The following is a 15,755-nucleotide window of genomic DNA, read 5'->3' as shown; positions in this document are numbered from 1 at the left end:
CATTCCTTTAATTCACTAACACAACTAATTAAAGACAACATCGGAGAAACTTCATTTGATTTAAATGAAAGGTATAACTGGGTGTCATCTGCATACAAGTGAAAATTAACATTATGTTTCCTAATGAGAGATCCCAGTGGAAGCATGTAAAGTGAAAACAGTAAAGGTCCCAGTACTGAGCCCTGCGGACACCATATTGAACTTCTGTGTATAATGATGGAGTACTGTCTGCACATTTCTGTACATACTGGAATCGATTTGATAAATAAGAACTGAACCAAGCGAGCACGGGCCTGTAAGCCCAACATCGCTTTCTAGCCTGTGCAGTAAAATAGAATGGTCAATGGTGTCAAATGCTGCACTTAAGTCCAACAACATAATTACAGTGGAATTTCCTTCATCAGAGGATATCAGAATGTCATTTACAACCCGTGTTAGTGCCGTTTCTGTACTATGACCAGTGCGAAAGCCAGACTGGAATTTCTCAAATAAATTGTAATGCGTAAGGTGTGACTGAAGCTGACTGGCGACTACTTTTCTAGTATTTTAGAGAGAAATGGTAAATTTGAAATAGGCCTATAGTTATTTAGTATGTGTGGGTCTAGGTCTGACTTTTTAAGTAAAGGTTTAATGACTGACACTTTTAGTGCATCAGGTATGTGCCATGCAGTAATGAACTATTGATAATGGTTAGAATAGGGCTGCAAGAACATCCATTGCACTTTTTACTAGTTTTGTTGGCACTGGATCTAGGGAACAAGTAGTGGGCTTCATTTTAGTAATTAAAGTTAAGACTTCCTGGTGAGTTACAGGATTAAAATTATTAAAGTGCTGAATGCAATGTGCAGGGTCTGCTAAGCTAGTATTTGGTTTGTACTGTGATGCTGAGATCTGGGATCTTATATTTTTAATTTTCTCATTGAAGAAGTTCATAAAGTCTGTACTGCTAATATCTGTTGGTATTTTGCACTGTTGATCTGAATTCCCATTTGTTAATTTAGCCACTGCTCTAAAAAGTACCCTAGGATTTTTATTATTGCTATCTATTAATGTAGAATAGTATTCTGAGCGAGCTTTAAAGAGGGCCTTTTTATATTTATTAACACTCTCTGTCCATGCAATTTGAAAGACATGTAGCTTTGTTGTTCTCCATCTGCGCTCCAGTTTTCGACACTCTAATTTAAGAGCTCGAGTGTTTTCATTAAACCAGGGAGAGTTTCTATGTGCTTTGATCACTTTTGTTTTTAGGGGAGCCACTGTGTCCAGAGCATCTCTCAAGGTCACATTATAATGTGATATTAGCTGATCTAAATTGTTTTCCACGTTTACATTTGATGTTAACTGATCTAAATGGTTTTCCACAATTACACTCGACTTACTCAAGGTATCTATAAATTTTGAAGCAGAATTACAATCTAGATGTCGCACTGTCTTTGTTTTAATCTGCGAGTGCGCTGGCATGGGCAGAACTAAATCAAACGTAATTAAGAAGTGATCGGAAATAACTACATTTAATGGAGTAATATTTAAATTTTGAATTTCAACTTTGTAAGTTATAATTAAATCTAATGTGTGGTTATGATTATAAGTTGGACCTTCGACAATCTGACAAAATCCTACTGAATTTAACAAATAAGTAAAACATTTGCTAAAAGTGTCAGTTTCCACATCAATGTGTACATTAATATTCTTATTTTAAACTTCCATCCATCGATTATCCAACTCGCTATATCCTAACTACAGGGTCACGGGGGTCTGCTGGAGCCAATCCCAGCCAACACAGAGCGCAAGGCAGGAAACAAACCCATGCAGACACGGGGAGAACATCCAAACTCCATGCAGGGAGTACCCGGGAAGCGAACCCGGGTCTCCTAACTGCGCGCCACCGTGCCGCCCTTTTTAAACTTTAAATTGCTAATTAAAATAAAAAGCCAGCGTTATGTCATAACTCTGCAGTTCCGGTGACTTTTGCTTTCCGCCTTGGAACTCCCAACTCTGAAGGGCGTTCACGTGAAAGCTCCGAACGGGAAGCTCTTTATTTCCCGTCTGAGCACGTGAACGCGGGAGACCTCAAGCGTGATTGTTCTCGATCTCGTTGTGCCCGCGCACCTATGCATGCTGTTTTTGCGCACGCTCCGTGCCTAAAACTGCTAACGTGCACGCGCAGCCACTCATTCGGCTTTTTCGTGGAGCTGTCTGTCGGTCAGCTCTCTCGGGTTTATCGGTTTGTCCGTTTCCTTGTGGCGGGTTGCCGTGTCTTTAAAAACAATAAATGTCACTGTTTTTAGTATACTTTTTTTTGCTACTTCTATTAGTGTAGATGCCAAATGAAATGTCACCTTGTACTTATTGAGATGGTGCTTCCAGTGCAAAGTGATCCGATGTCCGACAGGAGTGGCACTGAGGAAATGGACAGCTGGGTCACTGGTCTTGTTCAAAAAGCGGACGCCAAAAGTCCCCACTACAAACCCTGAACTTAAGGTTCGTGGGGGTAAGGCCTGGTACACAAGGGTCCCTAATCTTAAAAATTTAGATGAGGTGCCTAATCTAAAAATAGTGTAAGGGTGCCTAATCTTAAAGTTGAACCCTGGTGTATACAGATGGCACCCGCTTTTTGAACAAGACCCCATCGGCTTAGCTTAGGGTCACCATGGAGGGTCTTCTACTTTTTTTTTGCTTGTTTCCTGCTGCACATTGAGACCCCCAGGGATTTCTACACTGGATTCAGGTTGATTAAAAATGAATTCCTCGGCAAGAACACGGAACATAGATGGGAGCCCACGGGTACAGAAATCTCACAATGTTATTCTTTACACAGAAATGTGTAGAAGTTGATGACATTCTGGGATGTTAAATTGTATTTTGAGCCATGCAGCAGTCTTGACATATATATATATATTTTTATTTGAGCCCAAATTTGTATTAACTTCTAACTGCCTTAGTCCATGTTTGCTTAAATCTATCTATTGCCTTAGCTTATTTAAATATTGACGTATGGGGTTAGGGTTAGGATTAGGGTTAGGGTTAGGTAGCATTGCAGTAGCAATGTTAAGACTCTTTAAGTTTCTTTCTGTGCTTTGTACTAGCAAAGCTCCCTATGGAGCCCGTTTCAAAATTATCCTTCCTGCTGGTTTTTAAGATTATTTTGCTCTTTCAGAGAAATGATGCTTATTAAGAGATCCATAATGATAAAAGCAGCCTACTCAATGCAACTCACACACACACACACACACATCTTAGGAGTCCCCTAACACATTTGTGTGTGTGTCTAACAGTAAACCCTTACTTCACAATGATCACTGCTTAAAGGGTCTGATTTGTTTTATTTAGGTAAATTCTTACTAAACCTGGGCGGCACGGTGGCGCAGTGGGTAGCGCTGCTGCCTCGCAGTTAGGAGACCTGGGTCTGCTTCCTGCATGGAGTTTGCATGTTCTCCCCGTGTCTGCATGTTAGGTGCACTGGCCATCCTAAATTGTCTCTAGTGGGTGGGTGTGTGTGGGCTGACGCCCTGCCCATGGTTTGTTCCTGCCTTGTGCCCTGTGCTGTCTGGGATTGGCTCCAGCTGACCCCCGTGACCCTGTAGTTAGCATATTGCCAGTTTGACAATGACTGACTGACTGACTCACTAAACCCCTTCAATTGCTTTTCCTTTTTTGTAACATACAGTATGTGGATATGTCAAGATTTGATCTTCAAAAAACAGTATGTAGCTGCGGGTGCGTAAGGTATAGGATCAAGCACGGGTAAAAAAAAAAAACACGTGCCAAAAGAAATCTCTCAGTCCGAAAATTTGTTTAAAAAGATTTAGTGAAAATTTAAAGCAAATAGTCCACATAAGAATAAAGAAAGAAGAAAAAAAGATTGTTACACACATAGAATAAAAAGGAAAAAAAAAATAAAAGGTAAAAGTGTTTCTTCTATAAATGTATCTTTTCTTGTCAAACCTGCTATTCTATACTTAAAGATGCTTTATTTCGTCTTCGGTACGCTCTAACGTACGGCACTGCGCGTTTAATAGAGCATGTCAACTTTCCTATTATTGGGCACATAAGGCCCGGTTTAAAAGCGTGTGCCCTCCATGCCCTACACGTGACCAGGCAGATCACTAACTGAGACTGTTCTATGGTCAGAGGGGCAGAAGGCAGTTAGGATATACCAACTCGATTCAACTTGTGGGGGTTATAAGAACCTCCCATAGACTTTACACTAATATCTAGGCAAACACTGAATATAACACAGTGTGTTTAGTTAAATATGACAGAACAAAGACATTTACATACTGTAGTCCAATGTATAACTTAAATAAATAAATGTAAATGTGGTAAAAGTAAGTCCACCCCTTCATTTATCAGCACCTCAAATTAGAATTTGGTGCATGTGATCAGAACCTCATGAGAGAAGATCTCGTCTGAACTGGTCCTCTTATCTGAACTAACTCAGACATTTAGTGTGTTACTGAAGTGTGTGTGCGTCTTCACCAGGCGAAGACTGAAAGAGCTCCCTGCGGCCATCAAAAAGCAAGTCATTGATGCTTAGGAGTCTGGGAAGGGGTGTGAAAGCCCCGTGTGGAGTTTGGTCCTCCTGACTTGTGGTCAGTACTGCCATGGGGGTGATTAAAAGCTGGAGCTCGACCAAGTTGGACTGATCGGGATTGACAATGCTGCTGTGGTTCTGTCAAAAGATTACGTTCTGATTCAGCCTGATACGTGATGAGTCTAACTTGAGGTCAACTTTTGCATTTCCAAGTCGAGATGCTACACGTCTTAAAAAGGGTCCGTTTTTCAGATTGTCTTATTGGTGTGCAGAAAAGTGGCTGAAGGCTGGCAGAACGTTGGGTCCTATAGCACCCCACATTAGGTACCACGCATCACAAGTGTTATGTTTAAAGTGAATCGCACACACTGGGAGATGGGAAGGGTGGAGAGCCTGGAGGGGGCACAGGTGAAATGTGACCTCCATATAGAATGAAGTTCTGAGAAGCCTGATTACACTCAGTCAGACATCTCGATACGTGATTAGAACATTGAGGGCTAACAGAAACCGTTGTTGGTAAAGGAGGACTGTATCTCAACAGGGCCATCTTACCAGCATCCTAGGCCCTCTGGGCAAAGTAGGGTGCTGGGGCTCCTGTTTTGATAGCAAAAATAGAAACATACATTGGCATCAGAAACATCATAATAATAACAACAATAATAATTCTTTGCACTACTCAAAGCACTCAGGAATTGCAGGTTAAGGGCCTTGCTCAAGGGCCCAACAGAGCAGAGTCCCTATTGGCATTTACGGGATTCGAACCCGCGACCTTCCAATTGCCAGTGCAGATCCTTAGCCTCAGAGCCACCACTCCACCTATCATGGGGCCCCCCGGCCAGTGCCCATACATTAAGATGGCTCTGTATCGTGTAGTGTCCACTCTGGAGTGTCCGTCAGAATAGAGCATTACACGCAGCAGAGAGAAAAAAATAAATTATGGCTAATTTATTGGATTGTGTATGTAAATAAGTATACGTGTATTTGTAGGCTATAATAAGAGAAGAGCCTTGCACCCTATGCTAGTAGGGTTAGGCTGAAAAGGCTGTTTAGGAGTAAGCGGGTTAGAAAATGGCTGACTCGCTTAAGTACAATTAGTAGTTTACACAAACATTCCACTAGGTGTCAGTATTATTCATAAATGAGCCTACTTACTAACCTGTCTGCTGAATGAAAGATTAAGCAACAAAGTTTATCAGTAAATAATATCAACAAACTTAATGTAAAGCAATATATCCATCCATCCATCCATTTTCCAACCCGCTGAATCCGAACACAGGGTCACGGGGGGTCTGCTGGAGCCAATTCCAGCCAACACAGGGCACAAGGCAGGAACCAATCCTGGGCAGGGTGCCAACCCACCGCAGGACGCACACAAACACACCCACACAACAAGCACACACTAGGGCCAATGTAGAATATCAATATTATTTTATGTACATAACACTAAGGAACACATTCATACTACAGATAGGCTACACATTAACAATAATAATAATAATCATAAAAATAATAATAACGATTCTTTGACACACAGAAAATTTCATTTTTGTGAAGGGTGTTTTCGAAACGGAAACACGTCATCTGAGCGGCAGGCTCTGCAGATGCGCTGCGAGCGAAAAGAGCAAAAATAATAATGATGCATACAAAGGCACGATAACTACAAATGTACATATAGTGTCGAGGAAGAAGATGCAGCAGAGATTCTCATTCGTAAAGAAGGCTCTAGGACAGCATTTCTCAACCTTTAAGTATTTGCGACCCGAGTCTTCATAACAGTTTTAATCGCACCACCCTAACATATTTTTGAAACCCTAATAAAATATATTCCTATATTTTTTGCTGTCGATACACGCTACAAGTTTTATTATACCTACTTAACTTTTATCGACATTTGTCTAACTCTATATTTATATTTCTAGTATCAGAATGTACTTTAAGTTAGTTTGTTTTGGTTTCAATAGATGTATTTTTCATATTTTCGATTCTTGTTTTCTTTTTTTCACATCTTTCACAGATTGAGAACCGCCGCTCTAGGAGTCAGAGGATAGGCAAACAGAGTAATTAGCTATATTGCAATAAAACAATAACGCAGACTCAAACCAATTAGGCCAAATTGAGTTGAGCCCCGAACAAGCCAAAAATCCCAGTTTCTATAATCATTTCTTATCATGCTGACCTCGCTCAAGACAGCTCATTCATTCTTCCTTCTGACTCCCTTCTGCAGCTGGCTTCCCAAGTTTTCATGGGAACCACCAATATCTCTCATATTTTGTTATTCGCCTTCATTTTTTGCTTCGCTTATTTTTAGGTGGGCCTTGAGCTCGCAGGTGTTCCCCTTCTTCTGCTCTTGGGCTGTCTCGATCTATCATTCTCCCTCTTCTCTGTCCCTCAAGTTGATAAGATATTGGTGGCTTCAGCTAAGCTTTAATTAAAAAAGAAATATGGCATGCACCTTTATTTAACTATTTGCTTGGTATGCCTGACTTGTATTAATACTTGCACTAAGATTTAATGCTTATAAGTTTTCATATCTATTTATGCTAATACATGAATATACTAATTTCTTATTTTCCATAATAACAGCCTCATTTAACCCACTTTCTGATATTTTTGAATATTTATTTTAAATTTGAGCATTCACAACCTAATCTTTGCATAACTGGGCAGTCCCAGTTTACAGCTTGACACAAATGAATGCCTGAATCATTAAGTGTTTCATCCTCATTATTATTATTATTATTATTATTTTTAATAAGGTAGGCACCCTTATTAGGTGCATTCGTTCACATGCAACACAAAATGAATCTCCTGCTTCATTATCACAATTTGTTTATTAAATATGTTTGAAACAAAGTCATTACTAATACAATGTAATGACATCATCAGTGTAAAATGGTTAACACCGTCAGATGAGATCAAATAGGCTTGCAGCAGCTCAATAACTTTCATTGGCAGCAGAGTCCATCACGGGTGCACACTGAAACAGTTGTGACGAGAACAAGCTGATCAGCTCCTATCTACTTAGTTCTTCCAAATTAAGGTCCTTGAAGTCCTTCTCTCCACTGCACTACTTGGTAACTTATTCAATGAGTCTGGTTGCCCAATGGGGGCTGGCCAGGTGGTCTTGTGGCCTCAGAACCCCTGTAGATTTTGTTTTATTTTCTCTCTCTTTCTCTCCAGCCCTCTGGAGTTTGTTTTGTTTGTTTGCTTTTTCTTAGTTACCTAGTATTGCCTAATCTTATTTTTATATTTTTCTTTCTTCATCTTATAAATCACTTTGAGCTCCATCATTTGTATGAAAACGTGCTATAGAAATAAATTTTGTTGTTGTTGTTGTCGGTTCTCTGTTGTTACGTTTGCGTGCCAGAGGATTGTCTTTTAGGCTTATCTAAAGTATATGATACCAACCTGGGACGAGAGTTGGCGCTGTCACTAACCTCGAGGATCTGCCGCTTGAGGGAAACGGAGCCAAGGAAGCCCCACCCCTTTTGATCCATCTGGTATACACGAGAGACGCTCATGGAAGGTGGTGTCTAATTTGGACCTGAGCGTGCTAGAGAGAGAGAGAGGGCCACCAGAACAACTGAAAAGGGCTGTTAGACATTCATTGTACGGCCATCGAGAGTGTGTTTTTGTTTTCTATTTTTATTTTTGTTTCATAGTTAATGGGGTTTTGCACGGTTGGCACCCCAACTATTTCTGGTCTCTCCCATCTACACTATGTAAGGGAAAACTGCTAACATTAGTGTGAAATTTAATGAGTCTCCACCCTTGTCTCTGTATTCTTGTTGAACTCATTTTAAAATCACCGTCTTGTTGAACTTATTTTAAAGTCAACCTTATTAATTCTCTTCATAATTTTAAACACTTCAGTCCTGTGCCCTCTTAGTATTCAGTGGCTTAAACTTAGTGATGGGAAAATGAAGCCTCGTGATTCTTTGTGGCTTTCTTTCTATTTGTGCTAAAAAGATTCAAAGCTTTGAAGCCTCAGCCTCAGTATGAACAGCAACATCTGGTGGTTAACTGAGGACAAGGCAAGCAATCAAGAGCGCAAGTGAAGCAGCACTCACTGTTTCAGTCTCATTTCACCACTAAAAAGTCAGAAACGTCTGTGTTCATTTTATTCTGCTAAGGTCCTCGTCCATTTATACTGTTTATCTTTTGAACGCCGTGTTCCACTGTTAGTCGGCATCTGTCACCCAAGCTCTCCAAATCTCTCTCTCCTCACAACCCAACATTGTTGAATTTGAATGATGCATTTTATATGAGCTACCTGTTAATTTAGCGCCAAAGCTGTCAATCTGATAAAGCGCACTGTGAAGCACTGATGATGTTCAAAGCTTCAAATGAGTGTGACGATGATTTTAAAATGCAATGAACCACGGACTTCACCTTACCACACCTGTTCCTACAATGTCAGTCACATTACACTGACAAACATTCGTCAAGGCCTCATCCTCAACCCAACCTCCACCTTGTACAACGTTCTCTTGTGCCATCCTTGGACAATGCCTGCTGCAAAAGACGCGGTTATTTAATTAACGGGTAGGGTTGTAGAAAAGTATATTCAACTGTTTCTGGTACTCTGTTATGTTGATCTTTTTATCTTTGATGAATAAATTGACAACAGTTAAATGGAGTTATGGTAACAATCACATTGAACGTATTGCAACTAACATCAGTAGACATGTCAGGAGAGATGTCGGTAGACACAGGCTCCAGTTAGATCCTCTCATTTACTATCTTGGAGGAGAGGGCTTCTCGCCTCTTTTGTTGGGATTTGTAAGGGAAGTGAGAAGAAGTCGGGTCTGAATAAGTATGTGGCAAACGATTATGACTTCAGATTGCCACTGTGACATACCCGGTATTGAGCAAACGTCTATAGCAGGAATGGTGTAGACATGCTGGTATGTGTTGTAGCAAGACTAAATAGACTGGGGGCTGGACTCTGAATTTTTTTTACCTTCACCACAATAGGGAACGTTGTTAAGAATCGATTCCCCTATTAGGCCTGGTGTGAGCACTCAAGCGTTACACTTAAAGGTTAGGTTGGGAATTTTACAACATTTAAGTTACTTATCCACAGTCTGCATCTGCTGCTTCTTCTTCACCTTTTCCCATTTCTGTGAGAATTTGGACAGCAGTGCAGATCAAATGGACAAGTAGGTCATGAGCAGCTGATGCGTTGTGAGCTCTGATATCAGAAACTTCTTCATCTTTATCTTTTCTCACTTCTGTGTGGACTCAATGTGTCTGATCAACCTTCTCCATACCACTTGGTCCTGCATCTTCTCCTCATTCAGACTCTTTCCTTCAACCCTTCTTTTACTTTATCCATCCACCTCCATTTCAGTATCCCTCACTTTCTCTTCCCTAGTACTTCCATTTCCAACCCTCTTTGGCCCACAACTTCATTGTCTCTTCTCATCACACACCCAGCATTTTTCATCTGCTTTATCGAAGACTCCTTCCAGCCTTGTTCCTACTCTTCATTATTCTAAATATTCTCCTCTCTCCCTCTATATCGCCTCCAGGTTTTTCATACACCTCCTCTCAAGCTTTCTTCTTAGCTCTTGCTGCTGCCTTCTTTGTCTGCCTATACATTTCTCTGTTTCTCTCCCTCCCTGATGGCTACCATGTCTTCTTTTCTCCTTCTTGGCCTTTATCACCTCTTACACCTCTCTGTTCCACCAACTTCTCTCCTTGTCGTCTGGTGGGATCCTTCCCGTTGTCCTCCCCAACACCTCTTCATCTTTTGTTAGCACAACTTTGCTGTTCTTCTCCCACCATTCCTCCACACTCTCCATTGACTGCACTTCATTTCAGACTTTCTCTCTAAACCTGTACTTGCGCCCCTACTCTTTTAATCTCCACCACTTCATCCCTTGGGGTTGCTTGCTTTGTTTTTATTCTCCTGCTGATTCTGATCTCCCAGCCCATCACCACTTTCTCCATGTATGACCTTACAATTCTTTATCTATTCTGCATATCAGAGTGTCTATTTACCTTTCTTTTCCTCCACTACGGTAAGTCGCAAGCTGATTTACTTTCTTTAAAAACAAATGCATTAACTATGACGAAATCAGAAGAGTGACTACAAAAGGTGGTCCTCATTTTAGTGCCGAACTTCAAGCCCCCTAGACAATCGGTTGCTGGACAGTTCAGGTTGACCTTGTGTACAAACAGGCGACGGCAAACTGAGAACACTGCAGGGCCGATGGAACTGGTGATAGGAGTTAGAAACAGGCTGGCAGCACCCAGCATCAAGACAAAGTCACAGAAAGCAATAATAAATGTCATGGATTGCATGGTGGTAATTCTAAAAATCCATTAAACAGTTGAACTTTGCTCATTTTATTTTATTAATTTTATTTTTCCTCCATCGCTGAACATTCTTTGCTAGGGTTGTGCTTCACTGGCCGTTAATGCACAAACCCCATTGATGGTAACTCTAACAACTGATTCCTCATGAGCGCCACCTTTTGGTCATTTTGGTTACTAATACGAGTAACTCAGTAGCTTATGTGTAAATTATTGCAGCACAAAGCTTTTACTGCACATTTTTGATGGCTCTTATTGCTGCTTAGGCAGAATTTCCAAGTTCATAGTTAGAATTTTCAACTGGAATGGCCACTTAAGTTGGATTTCCAGTCTTGGAAACTCACGGCTGCTCTGTCAAGACTTCATATCATGATGTCAAACCAAAATAGTGACATATGCCGCTAACTTTAGTGAAAGGTGTAGTCTTATAGTGTTTTATTAGCACTTCTGCCTGTGTGTCTCTCATTAATTCAATCAAACACACAGAGCTGTTGAACTTCTGTTTGTGGACGATGTGATGCATTGTTATCAATGGCCATTTAATTCAATGGAGCAAGCACAACAAAGGTTTTCCTGCATCCATATTGGTTTTACTGGAAAACGGTCAACTCGGTGTGATGTCATTCTCAGCTCTGAACTCTGACTTCTGAGGTCAATGGAACGCAGCATCTGTCTGTCTGTCCTTGGACCTGGTCTCGCCTCCCTGATGATGTGAATTTCTCTCGGTCTGTGAGATGTGATAACACACAATGCGAAATTCACACATTCGAGACTCTCCACGTAAAACTTTCTTCTTCTGCCATCTCACAACTAAAATACTTTATTTCTATTTTTATTACTGTACTAGCAGGAGTACCCGGCGTTGCCCGGGAATCTATAAACGGACATTGGAGAATGAAATACAGCACTATTAGTGCGTGTGGGATGTGACGTGCGGAAACCTGGGTGTGTCAGCCAGTCACGTTTTACATTCATACGGCAGTTCCCCTTCACGCGATCAAAGCTTCCGCCATCTGTTGGCAATTTAAAGAAACATGGGTAAAGAGCGACGCACAGCAGGGGAAGAATGCTGTCTTTTTAAGCACAGACATACTGTATATAGATAGACGCCGCATTCACTGTGTTGCCCAGTCGACATGATACGTCAGTGCGTCCGCCATATTGCGAGTGGCAAAAGTGCCATTTAAACTAATACAGGTAGACGTGGAAACTGGGTTTTCTGATGAAAAAACAATAACGTTTAAAACAGTATCGTTTATATACAACAGATTTTTGTGAATCTTTTAAATGCAATTATTTATATCCATTTATACACTAATAATGGCAATTATTAAATAATAATAATAATTATTATTATTATTATTATTATTATTATTTAATTCCTCCCATACAAGTAACATTTCTCGGGCTGCCTTCTTCCATCTCCGAAACATTTCTAGACTTCATCCTGTTCTTACTCAACACAGTACTGAAGTATTGGTTAATGCCCGAGTTACCTCACGTATAGATTACCGTAATGCTATTCTATCTGTCATCCCACAAAAACGTATCCATCGCTTACAACTTGTTCAAAATTCTGCTGCCAGGATAATAACCTGCTGTTCTAAATCCACCGAACATATCCTACCTGTTGTCTCTCAACTTCACTGGCTCCCTGTTAACTACCGATTACAATACTAAATACCGCTCTTAACATTTAAAGCTCCCCACAACCTCACTGATCTCCTACAGACTGAAACTCCTCTCGCTTACTCAGATCCTCATCTGCAGCTCAACTTTCTGTCCCACACGTTAGACTCAGTGCTATGGGAGTTAGAGCATCTCTCATAGAGCTCGTCAACTCGGGAATTCTCTTCCCTCTCATATTCGTATAGCACTATTGGTGCGTGTGGGAGTGTGACGTGTGGAAATGAGGGTGTGTCAGCCGGTCACGCGTACTGGGTCGTTCACGTTTTATATCTATACAGCAGTTCCACTTCACACACAGAGACCAAAGCTGCTGCTAGATGGTGCTACGGTGATGTCTGTTTCAACGTGCGGCCATTTTAAGTTCGGGGACGTGTGCCGAATGTTCATGTCAGTGAAAAGGTGCCCTGAGCTTGACCACGAACATTTTTCTCAACCAAACCTACCCCATGACCTTCTCCTGGTCACAAAGAAGCCCTATGCCCAGTTTGGTGGTTATCGGATGCCCGGTGCAGATTTGTATGGCAGACAAACAAACACACACAAACACACATCAACTCTGCTTTATATATTAGATGGCAGTATGTTCCAAGTTTATCTTTGCATTAAGCATTGCAATCGGTTCTAAATGAATCTGTCCTCAGTAAAATAAAAGTACTGGGCCTAGCACAACAGCTGGGTTAATTTTAACCCTTAAAAACTTTTGACAGATCTTTTCAGTAATTCCTAAAGCTCACCTTTGTTTCCCTATATGCTTTTCTGCAGCTTTACAAGACAATGGCAGCTGCTTCTTCTTTTCCTCATTGCCACAGACATCTCTTCAGTGCAAATCACAACAGACGACAAATGGTGAAAATATGAACAAACAGACATCTGGATCAGGGAGTGTGATACCCGCCTCTTGGCAGGATTATTCTGTGCCGCATATGAAACTAACTTGGCTTCCAATACACAATAGAGCCTCGGCCGCTCTCCACCAAGAGCAGACAAAAGGGTCTGAACGCAAATCTAAACGACAGAAGCCATATCAGTGTTCCGAATGTGGCAAACAATTCCCACACCTGAGCAGACTCCAGGTACATACAAAAACTCACACTGGAGAGAAGCCATATCACTGTTCAGAATGTGGAAAAGGATACATCAGCAATGGCAGCCTTCAGAAACACAAAATTATCCACACTGGACAGAAACCATTTTGCTGTTCAGAATGTGGAAAAGGATATACCAGCAACAACAACCTTCAGAACCACAGAGTAATTCACACCGGAGAGAAGCCCTTTTGTTGTTCAGAATGTGGAAAAGGATTCATTAGTAAGTACAACCTTTACTGCCACACAAGAATTCACACTGGAGAGAAACCATATTTTTGTTCTCAGTGTGGCAAACGATTCTCTACAAAGAGTGGCTATCAATACCACAAAAGAACTCACACTGGAGAGAAACCATATGGGTGTTCTCAATGTGGCAAACGATTCACCACCGACAGCAACCTTCAGATACACAGACGAGTTCACACTGGCCAACAATAAACGTAAGGACCTAGCCTCAGCTCAGATGTTAAGAGGTTACTACCATAAATGAAAGGGAAAAAAATATATTATAGATAGATAGAGAGAGAGAGAGAATTTGAGGTGGAGGCACCAAAGTAAATTCACCACCATCAAAAAAAAGAGATTGAAATATGCTGAAGAAAGACATGTGGATACTGAAGAACACAACCAAGAAGCAGACTGGTTAGTCAACCTACAGGAAGACCTTGAAAACACAAATGAAGAAAACATGCCTGAACTGCTATTAACTGGAAGACACCTGGTGCAGGCACCATAGCAAAGGTTTGGATTACACAACTCACGGTATCCTCACCAGGATATGGCTGAGTGTCAACAGCCTGCAGATGACAGGTGGCTCACTAAAAGAACAAAATAAGATCAGACCAAAGAACCCAAAAGACACTGTCCCATAACCTGCCTCTCTCTTTGCAGCAACAAATGGTGACAGAATTTACAGACACCTGGGAAAAAAACTAAAATAATGACAATAGAATGAAAAAGGCTGCGGTGGCACCCTACCCGGGATTTGTTTTCTGCCTTGTGCCCTGTGTTGGCTGGGATTGGCTCCAGCAGACCCCCGTGACCCTGTAGTTAGGATCTAGCGGGTTTGATAATGGATGGATGGATAGAATAAAAAAGGAAATTAATGAAGATCTACAACAAAATATCAGTTAATGGAAAATAAAGTCATGATGGAGCATTCCAAGAAGAGCCGAAACCCAGTATGGCTTAGGTGAAAGCCTTTGAGAGTGTGCCGCTCTCCTGGATTTTCAAATATCTAGAACTGTACAAGGTTCATCCATCTCTCCTTGACTTCAAATCCACCACCCACACAATTGGCCAACAACCGTGCAGCTCCATTACAACAAAGGAAATCACAATCGCATTAGGTGGAGTGGTGGCTCTGAGGCTAGGGATCTGTGCTGGCAATCGGAAGGTTGCCAGTTCGAATCCCGTAAATGCCAATAGGGACTCTGCTCTGTTGGGCCTTTGAGCAAGGCCCTTAACCTGCAATTTCTGAGGCTGCACTTTGAGTAGTGAGAAAAGCGCTTTATAAATGCAAAGAATTATTTATTATTACAATCCCAAATATGAAGATGAAGAAAGGGATTTGCCAGGAGAGCCTCACAATCACAGCTACTGTTCTGCATAGCACAAAATCCATGAAGTACCTCCTTCAGTAATCTCAGTCATGGAGTTAACATCAGCATTTGGAATCACCCAAATCCCCAGCAACCTACAATGAGAAGAGCAGCTTCACTTGGCAAAGGAATTAAACCAGACATCCTAATAATATTTGGGCTGAATACATGCGTAAAGGCAATATTCATGAGTTTAAAGAAGACAAAGTTCAAGCCAAGGATATTTTTGGTAAAATACAAATACTGTAGCTCAATACTGTTTGTGCAGATGAACTTTATAAACGTCTGAGACACTCAGTATATACAAAATGGTATAAATTCACATCAGAGTGGAAAAGTTGTAGACTGAGATGCATGCAAAATGTAATTTTATGACGTTTTCAACTCTATTCACCCCGTTATTGTTAACAGTGCTTGTAAAAGCTAGACAAAGTAAAATTCTACCCTCAAAATTATACCACATGTCCATTTGTTTTTTGTTTAAGAAAAATACACTGGCTACAATATGTACCAAATAGACCA

At 41.0% G+C, this 15,755-nt stretch overlaps 1 protein-coding gene across 1 annotated transcript in view; it reads left to right on the top strand.

Moving 5' to 3' along the window:
- LOC120539093 (gastrula zinc finger protein XlCGF57.1-like) overlaps positions 1–14,070 on the top strand; it is a 149,861-nt gene extending 135,791 nt beyond the window's left edge. The window contains exon 4 of the mRNA XM_039768845.1: positions 13,556–14,070. Within this exon, the coding sequence (XP_039624779.1) occupies positions 13,556–14,070 (515 nt within the window). The remainder of the gene's footprint in view (positions 1–13,555) is intronic.
- Positions 14,071–15,755: the final 1,685 nt, after the last annotated feature.

This window comes from Polypterus senegalus, chromosome 11 (assembly GCF_016835505.1).
Source record: "Polypterus senegalus isolate Bchr_013 chromosome 11, ASM1683550v1, whole genome shotgun sequence".
NCBI lineage: Eukaryota > Metazoa > Chordata > Cladistia > Polypteriformes > Polypteridae > Polypterus > Polypterus senegalus.
Note: the sequence above shows the minus strand (reverse complement) of the source record. Positions and strands in the feature narration are given on the sequence as shown.